The 23,543-nt window shown below is 44.1% G+C and overlaps 1 protein-coding gene across 2 annotated transcripts; it reads right to left on the reverse strand.

Annotated features, from left to right (window-relative positions):
- Positions 1–1,003: 1,003 nt before the first annotated feature.
- GTF3C4 (general transcription factor IIIC subunit 4) lies at positions 1,004–23,464 on the reverse strand. 2 transcript variants are annotated; one of them, XR_006343301.1, is made up of 6 exons: positions 22,789–23,464; positions 15,027–16,838; positions 11,967–12,097; positions 8,821–8,909; positions 6,071–7,412; positions 1,004–2,810 (listed from the first exon to the last, which is right to left on the reverse strand). XR_006343301.1 is itself a non-coding variant. In XM_043916524.1 (5 exons), exons 1-5 carry the CDS (start codon positions 23,131–23,133, stop codon positions 7,348–7,350), a joined length of 2,442 nt encoding a protein of 813 aa, XP_043772459.1. In that variant the 5' UTR covers positions 23,134–23,464; the 3' UTR covers positions 5,410–7,347. The 2 variants fall into 2 exon arrangements, 1 of the variants encoding a protein (XP_043772459.1); XM_043916524.1 differs by lacking the exon at positions 1,004–2,810 and having other exon boundaries at positions 5,410–7,412.
- Positions 23,465–23,543: the final 79 nt, after the last annotated feature.

Genomic DNA, 23,543 nt, shown 5'->3' on the forward strand with positions numbered 1-23,543 from the left:
TTGACTATGACAGCTACTCCATTTCTTCTAAGGGATTCTCTCTAAAATGTTCTGGTTTCCCTCCTCCATGAGCTTAATTATAAACCCTTTGCTTTTCTTCAAGTGTTTAGAGAAAAAACTTATCCAGTCTAATATGGATTAGTTATACTTGCTCCTAGATAGGGCTAGGACTTACAGAACCAAACACTCCTGACTGGCAGGTCTGTTTTGTTTCAGAACCTCAGGATGTTCTGTTTGCTTCACACATTCACAGCTTCGCCCTCCTGCCTCCCCTCCCTAGTCTCTTAAACTGCCTTCCATCTGACACACTTTAGAATTTCCTTTGGTGCTTTCATTTTCCATTCTTATTTGTCTGAACATGTCTGACTTTTCATTTTGACTTTTCTGCTGAGCTCCGAATTCGAGGTTGGAAGTTACTCTCTCAGCCCCCAAAGGCACCATTTCACCGCCTTCTCATTTTCACCATTTCCATAAGTCATCTTTAAATCTTACTACTTTTTTCTTTTTCTTTAAGGTTTACTTGTTTTCCTTTATTTATTTATTATTTTTTTTTTTTGCTTAAAGTTTTTTTCTCTGATCTTTCAGCAGTTTTACCACCACATATTGAGGCGTGTTATTCATTTTCTTTCTCCTGTGTGGTGTTATCTAGCTTTTCTTGTTTTTCTCAGCAGGAGGATTTGTCTGAATCACATGCTTATTGTTGATGAAATCCTGGTAATGAGCACTTCACTTAAATACTCACCAGATACTAGTCAACTGACATTAACTATATGTGGTCTAACAGCCTACTGAAGCTGTCTGACTCCCCTCACATTCCTCATACTTGCTCTAGAATAAACCACTGAAGGCATACTGCACTGCTTCTGAGGTCCCTGCTGAGGGCCGTCTCTCTGAGGCACAGTTCTTTCCCTTCTCTTCTCTCAGCACCTTTGCTGGTGCTCGGTGGGGCAGGTTTCTAACCCTTGCTACAAACTGGTGAACCCAACAAAATATGCATACAATATACAAATAACTTGATTATTTTATTTATTTTGAATAAAAAAAGTGGCCAAGATAACAATACTAGTGGCTCTGCATACAAAACACAACATAATTGAGGTTATTTCACATTTACAAAACTGCCATTATGTACAGCACTGGATATTCACAGCAACTTTAATCGACTCTAAGTACTAGAATCATAAAGAGCAATTGAGGGGGGAATCCAAAATGGGAAAAAGTTAAAAAAAAACCAAAAAAAACCAATGATCTTCATTAACTGGAAAATTGGCCAACCAGCTAACTGGTAAAGAAAGAGAATTGCTATCCTTTCCTTTAGTAATAACTGAAGTAAGATTGCCCCACAGGACTGCATTTGACAAAACACCCTCCAAAATTTCCACTTCATTTTTTCTATAATCTTTCCCACTTCAAACTCTGCCCAGAGACCTCTGCCCTTTTATCGTATAAAAGCTCAGGACACTTAGTATATCTTCAGAGCAAGAAGATGACTAGTGCCAAGGAGACAGTATGGTCTGCTTCAGCTCAGGAGACCCAGCTGAAATCCAAGAAAAGATTTTGCCCTCTTCCCATCATTAGTACTTTGCAGTTCTCAACACAGTGGAGAAAGTAAACCAAGCTTCGTCATCAAGGTAGCAGGAAGCTGCTCACTCCTCCGTGTCACCAGCACCTACACTGTGCAAGGCACTTCACACTCAGCGCTGCAGGAACTCCCAAGACGAGACGACGGTTCCTGCCCTCGAGGAGCTTACAATCTAATAGTGGACACTATGTACATATGTACAGTGCAGAGAAGCAGTGGATTCCTCTGGATGGGGGTATTCCAAGCAAAATGTGCTATTCAGTCTCAAGGCTGTTTTACTTACACGCTAAAAGTCTAAAACACACCACCTAGTCAGATGGTAAGAATTTTAAAAAGTCTCCTTTCTATAACCCAAGTTTTTGGATGCCTGTTCTTTTTATTTCAAAAAATATTGCATGTAAACAAACACATAGTTTGAAGCCAAGCACAAAGATAGCACAGGCATAGGATAAACATAAAATATATATACCACTATACACAACACAGACTTATTTTCCTATAGTCTTATTTCTGTATACACAAATTTGATATTCACTTTCCTTTCATACACTGAAGTACAAATCTGTGTCAAAGTCTTTAAAAAGTCATAATTCATTTTTGCATTTAATTTTGCATTAGTACCAAAAACAAAACACCCTTGATCTCACCAATCTATTATCCAAATGTCAAACTGATAAAATACAAAATGCTTCAAAGCCACCACCTCTTATACCATCCAATGAGACCACTTCATGGGACCTTTTTATGAAACTACCAGGATCTCATGATAGTGACATAAGCAAGTTTTTACCTTAGAAAAAATTACAAGATTTAGAGTTTTGAAATTCAATCCAGCCAACTCATTAACAGTATTTCCACTAGAGAGCCTGCACCTTCACTTTATCATATCAGTATGAAAGTACCATCATTCCCTGCTTTTGCGGCTCCTCCCAAGCCTGGAATGAACGAATGAATACCATGCAGGGAAGCCACTAATACTGTGCTAAATAAACTCACTGTCTAGGATCTCAGATCCTATATTAAGTCTCTCCCCTGGAGTATAGTTACAACTTAAAAAAAAAAAGCAAGACAAGAAAAGCTGAATCACCTAATCAAAGAGGCTGTGGGGGGTGGGGGGATGGATGTTAAAACCGTGTCCTGTGGTGAGTGGTCATTAGAAGCAACTCTGCAAATCTGACTTAATTCAATATGTGCTGTGCTGTGCTTAGTCGCTCAGTCATGTCCAACTCTTTGCGACCCCATGGACTGCAGCCCGCCAGGCTCCTCTGTCCATGGGGATTCTCCAGGCAAGAGTACTGGAGTGGGTTGCCATGCCCTCCTCCCAACCAAGGATCTTCCCAACCCAGGGACTGAACCCAAGTCTCCTGCATTGCAGGCAGATTCTTTACTGACTGAACCACCAGGGAAGCCCTAATTCAATATGACAGTCAAATTGCACGCACTCTAACATCAGTTTGAACAGCAGACATGAAGATCTTAGCTACAAAAACTTCTTTTAGGGTCAAGAACAAGCAGTGCAAAAACTCAATACCTATGAGACTTGAGACATGGCCCAAAACTCTGCTTGCAGCTGCCAGGTGATGCTTCCACTAAGAGCTGAAATGCAAGTGCTTCACTTGAGCTCCATTAGAGGCATTTTAACAGTCCAACAGTGTTGAGGGGGAGGCTAGATGCTCAAGCCACTGTGTGGTGACCAGCCCTGCGAGCTCCACCCACAGAGGGAGCAGCAGGAGAGTGCACGGAGGTGCTCACGCGCCACAGCCCATGGCGGGCTAGCATAAAGAAATGCACTTATCTATCCAGCTCTTTGCTGTCTGTGCTGTCCAATCTCTAAAATGAAAAAAAAGGGGCAAAATCTACCTTTCGCTTAAAAATTTGAGGCCTGCTGACCTGGAATATAACCTGAATTTCTGCTTATCTGGACTAACTGATGTGGGAGGCAGAGCGGGGGTGACAGGGAGCTGAAATGCAGTCCACTCTGCCTGGAATCCAGTCTGGAGGTGCTGGGCACTCCAACAGGGAGACTTTGAGGAAAAAATCAGATACAGTTTATTGAGCTCTTAACAGCTAACACTATTATATTACCTTCAGCAAGAAAAACTACTGTTTAATACTTTCTTATAGGAAGGGAGGCCTTCTAGGAATGTAGTTTTTATAAGTTTTATCACAAACCTAATTTTGTGTCCTAAGGCTGAGAGAACAAAAGGGATGGAAACAGGGCCTCTCCTGGAAGGAGGGGCGAGGCAGTGAGGGGTCAGGAACAGTGGGGACGGACAGACGGACCTGTGGAAGTCGGACACTGACAGCAGCTCCTCCTTTCACTCTGCGAGCCGTGGCAACTCGCCTGACATGGTTCTGCGCTGCCCAGGGAGCGGGGACTCCATAAATGCAGCTCCATGTTCTTCTTGACAAGACCCATGAGCCTTGATTTCTTCTGCATCTTAGTTGACACCATCACAATTACAACAGAATATATTTTAATATTTAATTATTATCCCTTGACATTCTTTTAAGCTAATTAACTGATGACGGCTGCTAACAGGTCTAGTCCCCACGCCCAACATTAACATTCTCAAAAGCTTCCTAGAGGGAGAAGCAGAAAAATGTCACATCCACCATGAGCTTCGCCAGTGCTTCTAATAACTTCTGACATTGAAAAATAATTGGTAGTTTTGGCAGATATGATAGCAGGCAGAGATGGCTTGAAGTCTGGGTCGTGGACACAGGAGGATTTCAGAATGAATATCAAGCCTAACAAGCTATCAATTTCTTATCTAGGATAATGGGAACAAATTAACCTTAGGCAGGGAAGATGTGACACAGGTGTGGATATCAGGTTCCCAAAATGCAGTGCTGCCCTGGCTTAAAAGGTCCAGCCCTGGAGAACCTTTGCTTCTGTACCGTCACACAGGGCGGCAGCATCACTGCCACTGCATCCACGCCTACAGAGCAGTGACAGCTGAAATTAACTTGAAATACACCATCCAGGCCGGGGACATTTCAGGATGGAAGAGACGTATGGCACGTGTAAACCAGGAGAGACGGCCAGTCTGAAGACTCCCGGTGTCCCGCCCACTCTTCCAGGGCTTCTCTGCTCAGCACTGTCACCATGTGAGCTGACGTTTAGGAAACTAGAAGGGTACTATATCTGCGATGCTGCCATTAACTCAGTCACCTCTCATCCTCATAGGTCAATGGATTAACCTCCATGGAGGAGGGGAGGGGTGAGGACACAGGGGAGGGCTCCTGACTCAGTGTGCAGAAGTTTAGGCTGAGGCAGGTGTTAGCTGGACTTCAGAGTCTTTAAGAATGCCATTGGGCAGAGCCCCTGTACAGAGAAGCCATGTTCCAATAAAATAGTTGCCAAGTTTACCGCTACAGATATACAGAATAACTCAGGCAACCCTTTTAAAGTTCACTCCTAAGAGTCAAAATTTCCCCCCAAATGCACAATATATTTCAATAAAAACTTAATATATGTTTTAAATGGCAGCACCACAAAGTTCCCCAATAAAAACAAAACAAGTACTAACTCTGACTTCTTGTTGTTGCTCAGTCCCTCAGTCACGTCCGACTCTCTGTGACCCCATGGACTGCAGCACACTAGGCTTTCCTGTCCTGCACCATCTCCCAGAGCCTGCTCAAACTCATGTCCATTGAGTCAGTGATGCCATCCAACCATCTTGTCCTCTGCTGTCCCCTTCTCCTCCTGCCTTCAATCTTTCCCAGCATCAGGGTCTTTTCTAGTGAATCAGCTCTTCACATCAAGTGGCCAAAGTATTGGAGCTTCAGCATCAGTCCTTCTAATGAATATTCAGGATTGATTTAAGATTGACTGGTTTGATCTTGCAGTCCAAGGACCAAAAAAATAAGTGAAACTAAGCATGCTATGAGGCTTCCCTGGGGTCTCAAAGAGTTGGACACGACTGAAGTGACTGAGCACACAGGCACACTGTGACTATATGGACTACAGTAACGCCTTGACAGGATCTCAATTTTTACTGTCATCTTTGCTGTAAAGGCTACAACTTTCTGGGTTGTGCTCTTCATGATCTTAATGCTGCCTAGCTCTCTTTCTCTTGACAATCAATTGAACATGGTGGACCCTGAAGTCTGGACAAACACTCCTCTTGAAATTGCCAGCAAAAGGAGAAAGACAAGCAGAAGACACCAGCAGAATGAAACTGCAGCAGAAATACAGAATTAAACACAGGGGACAAAAATTTGAATAGGAAACAAAAGACATTTCCAAGCAGACTGTTTGGAAATGCCTCATAAGGGCTCATCTCCAATATGTATGGACAGAGGGGTTAGATACTAGGAGGGAAACACTACAGATGGGAGCAGTGCTTGTGTTACACGCTCTCCAAAGAACAAGTGTTTCTCAGCAAGTCACCTCTGGGAGATAGTGGAGGACAGAGGAGCCTGGCGGGCTGCAGTCTGTGGGGTCGCAAAGAGTCAGACATGACTGAGAGACTGAACAAGAACAACTACTCGGCGAGGGCAAGTCTTTCACTAAGGATACAAAAATGAAAGAAGGAAGAAGTGTTAGTATGAGTTAAATTTCACATTTTGTATTTCCTATTCGACTTCTCAGAAATACGCACCTTTTCAAGGTGCGGGCATTACAGTCCTATTAATTAGCACCAATCCCTCGGATACTTATTTAAAAATCCAAGAACACTGTACTTCTAGAATGTCTATTTTTGATTTCAGGTTTTAAGACCAATTAAAGTCTAACATCTCTTAACAGCCCACAGAAAAATACCTGTGTTATAAATATCAAGGATCTTTGCAGAGGAGAAGGCATTCCCAGGCTCTGGTCGACCCAGCCACATACACCATAGCACCAAGGCTCAAGGGTCCACATTCTGAGCTGTCCAGCTCTCTTTAGAAGTCTCTAGACAGACTTGGGATAGAAATGAGACGTCTGGACATGTCAACATGAAAAATAGTAAGGGTTTTAATACTAGGAGAAAATAAAGGAGAAAATATTCTTTTTCCTCTATGTACAAACATCTCACCTGGTCAGCACAGTTAAGTCTGATGAGAGGTGTGAGGCAGGTGAACGGGAATACTATGACACCCTCATATACATGGAGGAGTTGAGGCAGAACTGACGACACGGGAGATATCGTTAAAAAATAAGTCACAATTACAAGAGTCACCTGATCTTCCGACACATTACAACTAACTTTAGTCTTGGCTTTAACCTCTTAAAAATATATAGTTTTAAGAAAATGGTTTCAATACGCACGAAAAAAAACTGGTGGGATACAGATCTGAAGCTATTTGTTGAGAACAAAATATCAGGCCCACATATTGTGTTAGACATCTGAGTATCTGCTGGACACTGTGTGCCATGCACCCGGCAACTAAAGCCTCCTGGAGCCACTTGGCCAGGATTAACACCCAATTCGCCCAGCGAGGCCCTCACCCACACTCCCTAGAAGAGGTCATTCTGTTAGGAAACAACAGGGCATCCGTTGTGTCCCAACTGCTCTAGTCAAGACACTTCAACACTTGAAAAATAAGTGGTAAGGAGTGGAGGCTAACGTTCATCTCAAAATGACTTAGGATCTCTGTACACAGCCACTTTACAGATATCCTGTAGTCCCTGGAGATGGAGGACACACTTCAGCAGGGAGTTCCCAGGCTTACTGACCATCACAAGGGCACCTTTCCACTCGTGGAGGCCAGGCTTGCGCCAGCGTGTCCCAGCTCTTCGGGCTGGACGACACTCTCTGTCTTCCCACCACGGACACTCAGAAGACAGGAGAGTCGCAGAAAGGGCAGGGGCTTTGTAGTAACCTCTTGATCCAGTCAGGGTCTGCCAAAGGGAGAAAAGCGGTAGTTAGTGCGCACTTCAGAGAAGGCAGTCAAAGGGGACGTGCCCTGGGCGACCACAGTGCGCCGAGGTGGGTATTCTGGCCCCACTGCCACCCTACACAGAGGTCCTCTCTGTAACATTCCAGGGGAGGCTGGGCTAAATCTGTGGTTCCCAAAGTTAAATGTGTGATGAAACAGGAAAAGAAGGGTAACGAATGAGTGCTTCTCATACATGGTTAATGTTAAAACTTACTTTGAAAACACTGTGTCAACACTTTCTCTTCCTTTTACAGAACTCCCTGGCCTGCGAAATGCTCTGCCTACTGGTGAGTACTCTCTAGAGCTCAGAGATTCCCACTCTCCCCAGGAGCTGTATGCGGCTCAGTGCAAAGTCAACTGGCAGGTGTGCTTGTTTTGAGTTTGTTCCCATCTTTCCTGATTTCCTGTCTAAACTATAAACCAATTCTCAATTGCAACAAGTGTTTAAAAGTCCCCAAAATTTGTTTCAAAATAATGCAGTCAGAGGAGAGAGGGGGAGGAGGACTACAGACAAAACAAGATTATAAGCTAGTGATTTTTGAAGTTGAATGACAGGTATATAAGAGTTTCTCATCCTCTCTTTCTCTACCTTTAGGATTGCATTTTCCATAATAAAGAGTTGAAACAGAACATAACCTGCCAACACGTCCACTTCTCAGAATTAGAGAGCTTCAGCTAGTTTAGAGCAAAAATCAAGAAGGCTGTGTGTTTGTACACAGAATGTTCTGTGTAAACATTAGAGACCACACATTACCCCCAAAGCGTACACAGCCGTATGTGTGTTGTCTAGTAAGCTCATTCGGTTAGTGTGATGTTAATGAACCTCAGGTTATAAACTGACATTCATGTGATTATTTAAATCATCACTTCCTGGCTCATGTCTATGATCTTATCCCAACAGTTGATTCAGGAATGTGCACTTTATCACTAGGGCTATCAGTAAACAGAATATTGATGAACCAGAAAAATAGCCCCACCATGGCTACTAGAAGGATGCCTCCAAGTGCATGGCCTGTTTCAGCAAGGCTGTCTTTATCTGTGTTACCAGCTGCAGAGTTTTCATTCAAATATAATCTATATATGCCATCTAAAACAAAGTCTTTGACATTTTTTGAATGAATAATTTGCAGTGAAGAACAGCAAACTGCAGCCCTACTTACTCATATAGTATAATGCTATTTGTATGTTGGTGATTCCAATGATCATGTGTTAATCGGTTGTGGGTTCATAACAACAATGTACAGAGCAAAACGAGCTTGCTCACTGTCCCCAATGGCCAAAGACCAAGGTGGGAGAGAGGGGGTGCCTCTGAGGCACCAGCACGTGCAGTGTGCTCAACCTCACCCTGCCATGGCCAGGGGAGCACCCACCTTCTGGAATTGGATGGCGAGCGATGCTGTCATGGAGCAAACACCGTCTGTATATCAAACTCTGGCAGGACTGGTAGGTTAAAAAGCACCTGAAAACAGACAGATTGTACCATCAGTGCTACCAACAGTGGAAAGCAGCACAGTGTTGAGGGTTAACTCACCATGGACAATTATTCTAAAATGAGTTAACTAAGTAAAGGGCAAAAATGGTTGACAAATTCATGGCAACCATGTATCCCTCTGCACGGGACAGCTGGCCAGACCCACCGCACACTTAGTAAAGGGGAAGCGCCTGTGTCAGGCACCAAGAGATACAGGCTTCTAATCCAGACAGTCACTGCAGCCCTGGGAAAGAATGCAGTCTGTCTATACCCGACTATACTGTGAATTTTTCATACATTAAAAAAAAATCAACTATGTATTCTATCAGAAATTATTGTTAGTGATTTTTAAGATTAGGTGTAAGCACAGTGTTTAAGACTAATGGCACAGTGGTGAAAACTTGAAAGATATAGAAGACAAAGTTAATGGTACAAAAAAGTAAGGGCCATAAACAATGCTGAGATTCAATTCCATTCAATGACCCTTCACTGAGCATCAGCCAGGACCTGGCAAGTAAGGGAAGGTGGGAGTGATGGGAGGTCAGAGAGAGCTGCTGGGTTCTACAGGGTAGGTTTTCTGAAAGCTAAAAGGATTTAGGAAGAGCAATAAGGAGTAAAGCACAAAAAAAAGAAGGGAGGTGGGGGAAGGAGTTCCCAGTCGGTTTACCTTGAGTAAAGACCTGGGTGCACAGGAAGAAAGACTATACCTGAGTGAGAGCAAGCACCCATTCTCACTGGGAATTACTTCAATCAGCAAAAATGAAAATGATTTTTGTGGAAGAAGCCATTCGAGAGACAACAGTGGACAGAGGTTACAGATGAAAACTCTGGATCCAGAAGGCCAGGTTCTCAGCTCTGGCACTAACCACCTGCATGACTGTGGACAAATTACTACTGAATGTCCCCAGGCCCCAGTTTCCTCATCTATGTCCAACATGTGGCTTGAGATGTGTGTGCTGCTGAGCATCGTGCCTGGTATACTGGCAGCACCAAGAGGTGCTGGTTGCTGTTGTTACAAGACCACTATGATTCCTAGTCTCCCCTCAAACATAAGTCTGAACAGTTAAATTAGAAAAAAGTACAGGTACACAATAAAGACTGGAAAAAATCCCAATATCAGTCAACAAGAGAGGAAATAATGGAATATCCATACAATGGGAAACTCTGGCTGTTAAGAATGGGATCTATGCTCTGATATAGAAAATAACCACAATATTTTGGTAAGAGAATCAGCAAGTTATTAGGTAGTTATATGTAGCAAAATCCTGTTTCTATTGAAAATAAATTTAAACAATTTAGTGAGTGCCTACCACATACCAGGCATTGTTCCAGAAATAGCCAGGAACAAAACAACAAAATTCCCTGCCTTCATGAAGCTTTCTACTCCAGAGGGAGGAGAAAAATCCAAAATAAAAAATATATTAAGTAGTGATAACTGCTAAGGAGGAAAACAGAGCCAGGAAGAGGGATGAAGACTACCAGGAGGGGAGAAGGATATCATTGGGTGTCATGATGTTAGGCAGCCTGGCCGGGAAGGAAGCCCTGCTGGAAGAGAGGTCTGAGCAGAGAGGATGGCTATCACAGATGTCCGGGGTGGGAGGGATGTCGCGTGCACCCCAGGGACAAGGAAGCCAGTGCACCCTGAGTGAAGTCAGCAAGTCGGATAAATGCAGAGATGAGATCAGAGAAGGGGTGCGGGCCAGGCCATGGGGTCTTGATCACTGAAAGGACTTCAGCTTTTCCTCATCAGGAACGGGCAGCCACTAGAGAGCTCCGAGCAGAGGGTGGCATGAGTCGATGACCTCGGTAACAGGGTCACAATCTCAGCGCTGCCGAGAACAGACTGGAGGGGACACGGAAAGGCACAGAAGACGGGCTGGGAGATAACTGTAATAATCTGGGCAAGAGATGATGTTTCTTGGACCAGGGATATAGAGGTGGAGGTAGTGAGAAAAGCTGGATTCAAATTTGAAATGCCTTTAAAACTTCCAAACAGAGCAACTGAGCAGGTGCTTACATATGAAGCCTGGACTGAGGGAAGCGATTCAGACTAAAGTGATGTTTAAGTCACCAGTGTACAGATAATATGCGGCAGCCTAGAGAAAGTGCTGTGGGCTTCCCAGGTGGCACAGTGGTAACAAATCCACTTGCCAATGCAGGAGCTACAGGAGACTTGGTTCGATCCCTGGGTTGGGAAGATCCCCTGGAGAAGGGAATGGCAACCCACTCCAGTGTTCTTGCTTAGAGAATCCCATGGACAGAGGAGTCTGGTGGGCCATATAGTCCATGGGGTCGCAAAGACTCGGACATGCCTTACCACACACACTGCAGGGAGAGTGCTGATAGAAGAAAAACAGGCCCAAAGGTGGACATCAAGGAGATACTATGTCCAGGAAGCCAGGTGATAAAACAGTGCTCTATGGAAGTGGAGAAGGGAGGGATCAATGGTGTCAAACACAGCCCACAGGGCCATAGAGTGGTCCTCTCAGAGTGAGACTGAGCGGAGAGAAGGGGAAGACTTCTACCCTTTGTTAAACCAAACACAGTACAGGAGTACTTTATATTCTACTAACTTTAATGGCCTTTGCTTTCATCATAATGATTTTTAAAAATTCAGCAGTAACTTCAAAGTAAAATAGTCACTCAGTCATGTTCGACTCTTTGTGACCCCATGGACTATAGCCTGCCAGGCTCCTCTGTCCATGGAATTTTCCAGGCAAGGATACTGGAGTGGGTTGCCATTTCTTTTTCCAGGGCATCTTCCCAACCCGGGTCTCCTGCATTGCAGGTGGTTGCTTTACCATCTGAGCTACTAGGGAAGTCAAATATAGTATTACCAAAATAAACAGAGAAACCCCTATTACAAGCAGTTACAAAGAAAACTACTACTAAAGGGTTTCAGTCAAACAGATGGAAAAAAACCACAGCAGGTTTTACGGTAGCAGCTTTTCTCCAACCTGATGGCCCGGGCACCATACCCTTTGGATAAACACTTGACAGTGGTCTGTGGGGCAGAGAGCTGGAAAACGTGCGAAAGCAGCTTACCGGAGCCAAATGTGGCCATTGGAGCAGACGGCCTGCTTGCGATCTGTGAAGGGCAAGATCTCCTTACACAAACTACAGTGCTCAGGGAAGGTCTGCTTGTTCATCTTCTTTGAGATGTGTCCAATCAGCACCTAGTGAGACAAAGTGGTCAGCGGCACTTCATGGTGAGCGCAGGGCTTCCCAACACCAAGAAGAAAAGGACAGCCACGCGGTGTCTTCTACCAGAGAGAAGCGCTGCGTCCCCACGTGGGCCCGCCACACTGTGTACAAAGTAAAGAAGCTGGACCTTTAACTTGTGCCAACTGGTTGAGTAAAATAAAATAAATTCAATCAGGCACCCCGTGACAACGGTGACCTTTACTCACTAAAGGAGAAATGTTGGGGGGAAAAAATCTTATTATTTGCCTTTACTTTCTTCTGAAAGGACTTCAGAGCTCTGTCAGAAGACAAAGTATTCAGCTATACTTACAATGTTTGACTTTTAAGAAAGAAAAGCATAATCTGTACAGGCAAAGCATCATATGAAATACTAACTCTAAAATGAAACAAATGTCTATTCTTTCAGAAAAGCTTACAAAGTAAAAAGATGATCGAGATTAAAAAATAATACCTTCTCCTTCTGATGGCCCAAAGACCCACTACCCATCTAGTGAGCCCGCAATAGGAGACCCACCAGCCCCACAGCACAGGCATGGGAGGCCTGCTGTGGGGGTGAGGGAGGCAGGCAGAGCAGCTCGAGGCCTCGGCCCTACTTCAGTTTTGCTTCTTTCTCTGCTTTATTAGGGTTGCACCACTTCAATGAAAGTCTGAAAAACACTAAATCTACTTCATTATCTTGTTGGAAAAAACCTTCACGAGCTACGTTTTGGGGAGGCATGGAATATGTCAGTCCTTAAGAACCACCTTGTCTTATTAGCAGATAGTCCTTCAAAGTTATAAATCCATTTACACTTGAGCTCTTGTGTAAGAACTTACTAGCTTGCCATTCACTAAAATGAGCTCACTGATGTTCTGAAGGGTATCTTAATAGCTCAGAAGGGTGTCTTACCTACTGTGCATATAATTTGCAAGTTTAAAGTCCATTAACTTTTGGCCTATTTTAAAGGTCTTGAGAATTCTAATTTATGGTCCCTTATAAATTAGGTAGCAAGGACAACTACTCTACCAGGTTTGAAAAGATTCATTTTAGGTACACAGTGGGATTTTAAAACAAGACATGTATTGTTTTCAATCTGAACTCAGTTGCTATAGCTGGGCGGAGGTATAATCTTCCTTTCTTTAGACTGGCTCTGTTGGAACCAAACTGCGCAAAATGTAGCTTTCCATGCCCATGCAGCATGTGCGATAATTATTCTAAACCACTGCAAACCAACTTCCATTACAGATAGTATTTGTTAATATTTTATGCTGATAATACCCTTACTTGGTCCTATGAACCAGTGGTAATCAGAAAACTCCTTCACACCATTGAGATCACAATGAAACGATCTTTAAAAGTTGACTTTCGAAGATGAAAAGTCAGTTACATGAACAGTGCATCTTAACTGCTCCTGAGTGTGAATGAACACACAGCTGCTGTACGTCAGTAAACTAAGGCTGCTGCAGCCAGGAGCCATCACGTTACCACTGCCCGAGGGTGAGCCCTGAGGGAACTCAGGATGGAGGCAGGATGGCCCCCATCGAGCTGTGTCAGCTGCTGCGGTGCCCCCAGTGGGGCATCCTAAGGAGACTCAGGCTGAGAATCACAGGCTATGTGGCCCCAGATAGCTGAGGTACACATCAAAGTAATGATTTCAGTGAGCCCAGACCCTGTTATCTTCCCACACAGAGAAAAGCCATAAATTCCTTAACCTAGTATGTCTTGGTTTCCTTATTTCCATAGTCGGTCTTTGTTGTAAAAGCTCTTAAACATCCTAGCTTCACACCCTTGCCCCTCTGGTGCAGTCTCTCTGAGTTATCTTAGACACTGTCCCAGGCTTAAGTCCTCAGTTTTGCCTGCTGAATAAAACATAACTCCACTTTTAGGTTGTGCTTTTTTCAGTCAACATCAGATGGTTGCAAACATCCTTAAGAAATAATTTTAGGGGTATATGGATACACACACACAACTTTCCAACAAGAAAATGCAACAAGTGACTTGTGAATGGTTTAACATTAGGCATGAAGATAACTGAATTTATTACCTTCAATTAACATTTTAGATTTTAGATAAGACTTCAGGCAGTGAGAATAAACATCAAACTTCAGAGTAAAAAGGACCATGGTCTTGTCTTCTCGAATATTTTAGTATACAGCATGTTCCTTAAAACAGTTTTTCAGGATTTTAGAAGCTGTCAGCTCAGGATTCCTGATTAAAAAGTCTACACGACACTGAACTGCACAAAATTAAAGGCTTCTTTCCTCTAGGAATTTTCAGAACCCTTACAAGGATGATGTACACTGGAAACCTCTAAGAGGAGTACGGCGTATTTCCCCAAGCTTCAGACCCTACTGTTCTGTCAGAAAATTTAATTCTGTGAAATACATTTTAGATAACACTGTAAGATTGTTCTACCACCAAAATAAAGATTATACTCAGTTTTTGCAGGGGGGGAAAAAAAACACCCAATGGATAATCATTTTACTTCCTATGCCCTTGTAGGCTAAATCAGAAAACCTCCTGAAGTCCTATCAAATGTAAAGAATCCCCACCACAGGCCTCCCCCTCCCATCTTTCTGCAGACAGGAAGGGGAGGGAGGGCCTGTCATCCTTCCCCTGCAGTGTCTGCCCAATCGCAGCCCAGTCTGTTCCTAGAGCTCATCCACAGCCTGGAAATCACCCAAACCTTGCACATCAATCAAGGCACCAGTAAGAATAAGAACTGAAATAACTCTTAGTGGGACATGAATATGTCCTCTGCATTAATCTGTTTCCTACTTATTTTCCTGCACCTCATGCTCATCAATTACCTAAAAATGTCAAAGCAGAAGTTGAGTTTTACGAATTAAGTTTAAGTCATTTCTTTCTTGAGAAGCAAGCAGATTTTTCGGTTTTCAGTGTTTTTGCTGACAAACACCTACCCGTGCGGTTCTGTCATCATATTCCTCGTCAGACATCAGAAAGTTACAGAGTCCCCTGGTGGGGATGCTAGTGTTTTCTGTGATCCAGGTGTGTAGGTACACTTCGCCCAGGACTCGCTTCATGTGCTCCCTCGTCAAGTGCATTTCCACTGCTTCAATTTTTCCCTGGATTTCAAGGAGTTTCTCTTCCATTGGCTCTCGGCCTCCAGTATCCCCAGATTGAGGGAGTGAGTCCTCTGTGGGGTCCTCTGGATCACCGTCTTTGCCTTGCTTACTAATCTGTTTGGAAGAAGTGCCTTCCTCCTGCTGTTCATCCTCAGCATTGCCCGTCCCAGGTGAGTCAACTAGTAAGATTTTTGAGTCCTCATGAGTGGGTTTACATAAGGCTTCTGAAGGGGTTTTCTGCATCGACTGGTATAAAATCCTCAGGAGGAAGAGCTTGAAACGCCAGTAATAGGTGGCCCCACTGCTTTCAATCTTTTTTTCCAAAGCTTCATGTAAAAATTGAGGGATATGCTTATCCTTTAAAATCTTCCACCGTACTAGGTCTATTAAATCTACCTGCTTGAAGAGATTCTGGACAGAAGACTCCAGAAGCTGAGCAGCTGCCTCTTCAAAGGTTTTGAGAGTAACGAACTGAACCTGGTAGTTTTTGTTAACGGGATGGAGGCCGTTGACCATGCCCTCAGTGGTGATGACGGCCAGGTATGCGCCGCAGGGGCTCACGGCTATCCCGTGTGTCCTCACGGAGCCAAACACATCGGAGAGTTTAATCAGCTGGTGCTCAAACTTCAACGCCACATCTGTGAAAATGGGGATCAGTTGCCTCACCTTGCCGTCACTGGAGCAGGTATACACCGTCCCATTCTGCTTGTCGGCAGTCATGGAGACGATTGGCAGGGAGTGCAGGCCTGTGACATGAGAGTTGTGAACATTCAGACCTGCTTTGGAGATCAGGAGAAGACACCAAAACACATAGGATCCTCGTGCGGCCACCACTAGGCTACAGCTGCACTTCTGGTAAGGGTGGTACAGCGGCACACACTTGATGCTGTGGACTGGCAACTGGTCTGTTTCTTTCCACAAGACGACAGGCTGCCTTAAGGTAAAATAGCCTTTAACTGCTTTAAGATTGACAGGAAGGATTTTTACAGGCCCAAAAGCACTCCCCACAATAAGGCCACTCATTTTCCGATTGTTGTGCTCGTATTCCCACCAAAACAAAACACTAGGAGAGTTGATTCCTGACTCAATCGTGTTGCATGAAGAAATAGACTCCTTTCCAACAAACGGGAGCTGGAATTGCCACACGGCAATGTTCCCGTTTTCAAAGAGGACAGCCAGGAGCACACTGCCCACGTCGCGGCACTCATTGTTGTGCTTGACCTGCTGGGTGGTACAGATGCCTGACCACTCCATCCGGACCGGCGCCTGCATGCTGTGACGCCTCTGAAACTCAGCGAAATCCCTGAGATTGCCCTCCGGGGCCTCATTTCTGGAGAACCTGTAGCTGGTCTCATAGAGACGCTCTCCATAAATCTCTGTCAGATCCACCAGCTGGACCCACTGCAGTCTGTTGAGGTTAGCCTGGATGGTCAGGCGATTGTCCATGGTCAGTGCGGCCAAGAGGCACCTGCCATTAGCGTCACAGCCCACGGGGGACCAGCTAGTGTACTTGAACCCTCTCAGTGGTGGCAGAGCCTTCCCCTCAGGGTTGAACACCCTGTCCAACATGAAAGTCTGACTGACTGTGGGGTCTTCAGAGGTGGCAAATCTCTGTTTACACTCAGCAACTTCCCTTTTTGAGCCAACCTGAAAATAAGATATAAAAACTATCAGATAAATATTTCACTCTAAGAGGAAGAGATTTACATTGCATAGGGTGGATTAATTGACCCACATAAATATGTACAGTAATTTGACATCAATCCTATGAAATTTGACACGGCATGCATTTAAAAGATCAAGTACATGTCTAAAACTAAACTAGCATTTACTCAGGAAATGGCAATTTTTTAAATTTTAGTTTGTTTATAGGAAATGGCAGTATTTTTAAGGGTCAGAGAAACTGCTGTGGTTACTCACAGCCTGGTTCCCACCTTCTTCTCAGAATTAACAAATGCAGTAGCAATGACAGAAGTATACTTGATTCTAAACAGTCAACTAAGCATTCTGTTAAACTAGTCACAAAACAATAAAGGAGTTAAAAAGTCATGAAAAGATATGTATCTATATCTATATATAAATATAGATATTTTTGATACAATTAGATGTTTGGATTTTTAACAATATCTTTGCAGTGTAAGTCTTCCATCTGAAATTTCACTGACAGATTACTCTGAGAACCAGCTCCAACAGCTCTTTCCACTGTTTCTACAGAATAATGTCCACCCCACCTTCCCTGGCTCCCCCTTGTGTAGAATTATCTTTCCTCCTATCTGAACCCATTTATCCTACCAGGTCAAGCTCTATGAGACTTTCTGAGAACATTCTAGCTTTCACTTATCTCTCTCTCCTCCAAGTTTGCAACATACATGAGCAGTTCTATTTATTTAATGTCTAGGTGTACAATGGTAAGCTCTTTAGAAACATTTTAAAGGAATGTTAAAGATAGAGGAGAGAGAAATGACCAAAAGAAGGTGATCCAGAGTATAAGAAGATAGCCAGGAAGACTAAGGCCAAAGAGAGCAGAGGTCAATTAGAAATGATTTCTGTTATGTCAGAAGTAGGAAGAAGGACTTGATCCACTGTCTTTTCTTCTTTTCCACAGATGCTTATCTTCAAACTGGAAAGGGTAGATTAAACATGATTAATAAGGAATTCTAGCCTAAATATACAAAAACAGACAAACAAACAAAACTCACTTTAAATGAGTTTAAGTCCCCAAGCCCAGAAGAATTACACTCCAGAACACAGACAATGAACTCAGAACTATAACATTCCTCAATAAAGCTTGGACAACTGGAAATGTGTCAGAAAACCATAATGCAATGAATAGTTAACTGCTAGATCACATTAACAAATAAGCTTATAAAGTGAAAGGTAGATCAAGATCCCCTGGAGAAGGAAATGGCAACGCACTCTAGTATTCTTGCTGGGAAAATCCCATTGAGAGAGGAGCCTGGCAGGCTAGTCCATGGGGTCACAAAGAGTTGGATGTGACTGTCCACACAGACATAGATACAAATTCCAACAAATGAATTAGAAGACTAACTTTTTCTAAAGTGTGTTAAACAGAACATCACTCCACTAAATTGCCCCTAAAGAGTTTTGTAACTGCTTTGAAAATGCTGTTTATTATACATTATTCCCCCTTCAAGAGTTATAGCCAGGAGCTACTATAGAGTAGCTCTGTAGCTACTATAGGGCTACAGAGTTATCTAAACTTTTTTTTAACAACAGAGCCTTATGGCATTGGTTGGGGGGGGGGGGGGATGCCATGCGGTGGCTGTCATCTTTCCTCATCCTAAGTAATACTCTGGAAATGGGGCTCTTAGGCAGTGTATCTTAATTTCAGGGTAGTCTCTTGGATACAACTATGGATATACTGGAGAAAAACAGACCAGAAATTCCAATTAAATATAGGTATCACTGGCTAGTCTGTTAATAAAATGATGCTAATCAAAGCCCACAGCTTTGTATGGGGCATATAAAATTTGATTGAAAATCTGCACTCTGATGCCAGATCACCTGGATTCAAATCCTGGCTCTGTCACATACTAGCTCTGTGACCCTGAGCAAATTGTTTAAACCTTCTGGCTTTAATTTCCTCATCCATAAAGAGTGCAATTACACGTTCTCATAGAGTTAGGAAGGTTAATTAAGTCAATATATGTAAAGCATATATTAATAAATACTCAATAAATGTTATCTATGATGACAAGTAGTAGTACTCTCTGAGGATTAAGTAAATGTTAACGAGACCTAATAAAAGCAAAATGCAGGTTAGGTAGGTATTGTCTGCCAAATGGAGGATGGATATAAAATTATTCACCAAATCCCATAATACTACAAACTAAGCAATAATCCTCAGACTAGGATAATTTACTACAATAAAAACTACTATAGAACTGAAAATAAACTTAGAGAATGCATAACCCCAAACAACAGTATATAATGAAATAAAGGAAGCTCAAGCTTGATCCTAACTCACAGCAGCAAGAATCCTTAATAGGATGGAGAGCAGCTTGGATGTCAGCCAGTAAGGAAAATCCTTAGGGTTTTGTGCAATAATTTCCATTTTAGGTAATCTGAATTAACCTACTGCACCTTCCCTCAATTCTTCACATCATAAAACTAGTTAACAAATCAAAACAAGTACTCAGATGGCCCAGGAGCATGTTAAGAGTCCAGCTCTCAGAGGCTGAGCCCCAGTCAGTCTTTTCACTACATGCTATCCTGTTTCTAGTTGGCCACTATGACAACTAACCAGCACATACTTTGTAAGCACCTAACGAAAACTCACTTGAAGCTCACAGACAGTAAGCTTCTTGAAGGCAGGAATATAATTCAAAAAAGACAGGAAACAGTTATTTAACTTAATGGAGTAGATGGAGTTGATATTACTAAAGTTCCTAACAGTTGAAACAAATAAAAGTAGTCATGCACATATTATTAGATTTTGGAACTGTGTGCAACTAGATGATTCACTAGATCAGCAGTTCAATGGGAAGAGAAATTGCAAACTTGTTCCTAAGTCACTACTTCACTGGTTCTCAGATTTATACCATCCACCTTTATATCAGTGCCCAGGGCAGTAACTTGCAAAGATAATATGTGAACTATTCTTTAACTGTGTATTTTCCTGAAAAAACTCATCATCTAAATAATGATCAGAGCAAAAGCTTCAAAGAGGTTTAGCATCTAGCCTCTAGCATTTAGTATCACTAAAACTGTGATCTAGGTTGCAGGAGTCCATCTTCCTTGTTGGAGCAAACTGGACAGCACCAAAGAGATTTCAATCCACAGGGACTGTCAGTGGGCAGTGTCATCAAAGTACAGACAGAGACTTCCTTACATTCCCACCATTACTCCAGTTTTATCCCACAGAGGCCTCTCTCACAACTGCAGGGACATCTTGGCCTTCATTTCCCAGGCAGGGCCTGCGAATAAGACTGCCAACCGACCGGTGCTTTCTGTGAGGCGCACACCAAAGCAGAAGGGGAAGACACCACTGACTAATTTCAGGAAAGCAATCGATTACTAGAGGGATATATAAGGATTTCCTACTACTCATTTTCCAGTTGTGGAACCAATGACAAGAATCAAATTTTTATCAGAATACAGTGATAAGAGGTAACTGTGTATCCGTAGCCAAAGCATTAACCCAGATCCCTTCCCTCATAGGTGCATGACCGTTTTCCAACCTAAGCGTTTACAGTGCGCCAGGAACTATGCGAAGTAACCACACACGTGTACATATGGACATATGAGCATACATATATCCACATATGGTAATATATTTTAACTTAATCTTCTAAAGATGCTGAACAAAGTAGGCTTTATTATCCTTTTATAGATAGACCTGGCTTGCTATCTTGTGCCAAAGTGTAATCTCTTAACCCCTGTTTTATGCTGACTCTAACAATCACCTACTTGCTTCTGGTCCAGCGGGAGTCACATTCCTGCACCACACCAGGTCAGTCCTCGTCTATGATGCTGTAACAGCACCTCAGGGCTTCCTAAACTGAAGTCAACCATCTCAGACTGACCTTCCAAGTTCCCAAACTGACCTCACTTTACTGTCTCTGACTCTCTAGGAAAGCTACTTGACCTCAGCTGTGAACCCAGCATCATTTACACAAGCAACCAGAAGCTGTGTTCATGACTTATGTGTCTGTGCACAAGATGGGCACCTTATTCCTGGATGACCCCTTCCTCCCTTCTTTTTACAACCCAAACCCTACTTTTTTTTTTTAGGTCTGCTGCAGATTCATCACCAAATAACCTTCCCTGATAAAAGCATCTCCATTCAGCATTCCTTCACTTCTTTAAATTCTCTCTGCTGAAGCATTAAGTCTACCACACTGAGACATACACTTAGAATTTTCTCTAGCTGATGTGCATATGGTTAGTAACAGTAAGTTCCTTTTCAGCAGAGGATACACCTTTTAAAACCCCTCTGTTCTGCCTCCCTCCTTGAGTGTTTCTCAGTTTCATAGGATCACAACATCTATTCATCTGACTGGTTTATCAGCTGAGTTGCTCAGGCGTGTCAGGCTCTTTGGGACCCCATGGACAGTTGCAAGGCTTGCCTGTCCATCACCAACTTCCAGGCGACTGGTTTATACTTGAATCAATTTGTTCACACCTTGTCCAAGATCTTTGAAGGTTTAGTCACATAAAAACTTATCAATGATCTAATTCAACATCAAACTGTCACTTTCAAACTTGGATTAAGTATGCTAAAAAGTGGTGTGGGTTCTCTGCACCCCATTCAGTTACTGATCTATATTTCAAATGGCTTGGCAGAGTAGTTTTTTTTTTTTTTTAAACTTCACATTCACAGAAATACCTTCTCTGTATATAGATACATATTACAACTTATCACTACCTATTATTACATTGTTATCTGTTTCCGACCTGTCAAAAGAATGAATGCAAACTCCAAGAGGACAGGGATTTTTTTTGTTTTTGTACAATGTTTTACTTCTGGAGCCTAGATTGATGTCTAGCTGATACATTGTTGCTGTTGTTTCAGTCACTAAGTCCTACCAAGTCCTATCCCACCCTTTGGTTAACCCCATGGACTGTGTAGCCCCCTAGGCTCCTCAGTCCATGAGATTTCCATAGTGGTATTCAAAGATGTGTTGAGAGAATGAACGTACACTTTGATAATCATACATATACATACAGACCTATAAAGGAAACAGTAATAAAGTTTTAATATTTTTAAACCATTAAAATGAACAACACGACTTCCTACTTTGAAACATTTGGAAAATGGTGATGATCGAACAATAAAACTTTAGCAGCTTTAAAGTTCTGAAGGCAAACTTAGTTAATATGAAGCCAAAAGCACTAATCTACACGAAGCATTAAATCTATACGAAGATCTTAAGTTTAAGAGCTACACTTATTTTCAGAAGCTTTATTTTTCATTCTACACCCCAAAGCCTTTTCGTTATTGAAGAAAAACTGGAGGACTAACCCCCGACATCCAGTATCTATCCATCTGCCCAAGATGAGAAAGACCACTCATATAACAAAGTCACTGAAACAGTAACAAAGCAAGGAAAAAAAAAAAAAAAAAACCAATACCCCACACCAATTTTCTCTCTTCCAAAGCCAAGGAGGCAGAAGAGGAGGGCACATCACAGTAAACAAAGCCAGCCAGGAGCCTCGGGGAGCAGGCCTCAGACAATAGGAGCGGGTGGCAGAGGCAGGTCTGGGGCTGGGTCAACAGGGGGTGGAGCCTCAGAAAGCACCAAGGGAAGAAATCTGCGCCAGCAGCCGGCCAGACGCCGGGCCACAGGGAGAACTCGGCTCCAGAGAGGGACCTTCCGAAATGTACCTGTCTCGGGAGTGGGTGGGCGATCCGGGAAACTGGGCATACACGACGGTTTTTTTTTTTTCCCCCCACTTAAGCTACGGCGGCGACCCTAAAGACTCAGTGCAAGGAGGCGGGAATCCCCGGCCGAGGCGTGGGCCCGGGGATTCCCCCAGGGACCCGCGGGGACGTGGCCGCGGCGTGGGGGGGGGGGGCGGGGGAGAGGGAGGCGGGCAGGAGACCCCAGAGCCCGGGGCGGCAGGCATGACTTACTTTGAGGAAGCAGCTGTGGAGAGGCGCGGGCACCGATGTGCGGTGGATAACCAGGTCCTGGCCCGGGTTGTGCACGTCGCAGATGAGTTCCAGCACAGCGATGCTGCGGGCCGTGGACACCGACACGCGGTGGTCCTCGGACCACGCCAGCGGCTCCAGGCCGCTCACCGCGTACTGCAGCCTCACCGCCGGCTCCCGCCGAGTCACCAGGAGGCGGAACGCCGTGCTGGGCCCTGGGGCCGCGTCCGCCGCCGGCTCCTTCCCGACCGCCTCAGAGCCCTCCACCTCCTCGGGCGGCGCGGGCCGCTCGGCCGCGGGGCCCACCCGGGTTAGGGCCGTATTCATCTCTCCTCGGAGGCAGAGGCCGGGCTCCCGGGCGCGCGCCAACCTCCCCCTCCTCCTCCCCCTCCCCGCCCCGCTCCGCCCCGCCCCGCCCCGCGTTGCAGTCCAGTTGCCGCCTCCCGCACCGCGGCCTCCGCCGGGCCCCCAGATTTCCTCAGCGGCGGTTTTCTCCCCCTGAGGCCCGGAGAGCCGCCGAGCCACGAAGGACCCCGCCGTTGCTAGGCAACCCAGCCCCTGTCGGGTGGCCAAGGCGCTGCCTGTAAAAAAAATAAATTAAAAATATCTCACCTTGTGGTGGGGCCGGATCGCGGGTGGGCGGGGGGCAAGGAGTCCCCCCCACCCCCGCCCCCGGCTCCTGACAACTAAGTGCTGAGGAGAGTCAAAGGAGGAGGCGTTGGTTCGTTGGGACACGC

Source organism: Cervus elaphus, chromosome 11 (assembly GCF_910594005.1).
Source record: "Cervus elaphus chromosome 11, mCerEla1.1, whole genome shotgun sequence".
Taxonomy (NCBI): domain Eukaryota; kingdom Metazoa; phylum Chordata; class Mammalia; order Artiodactyla; family Cervidae; genus Cervus; species Cervus elaphus.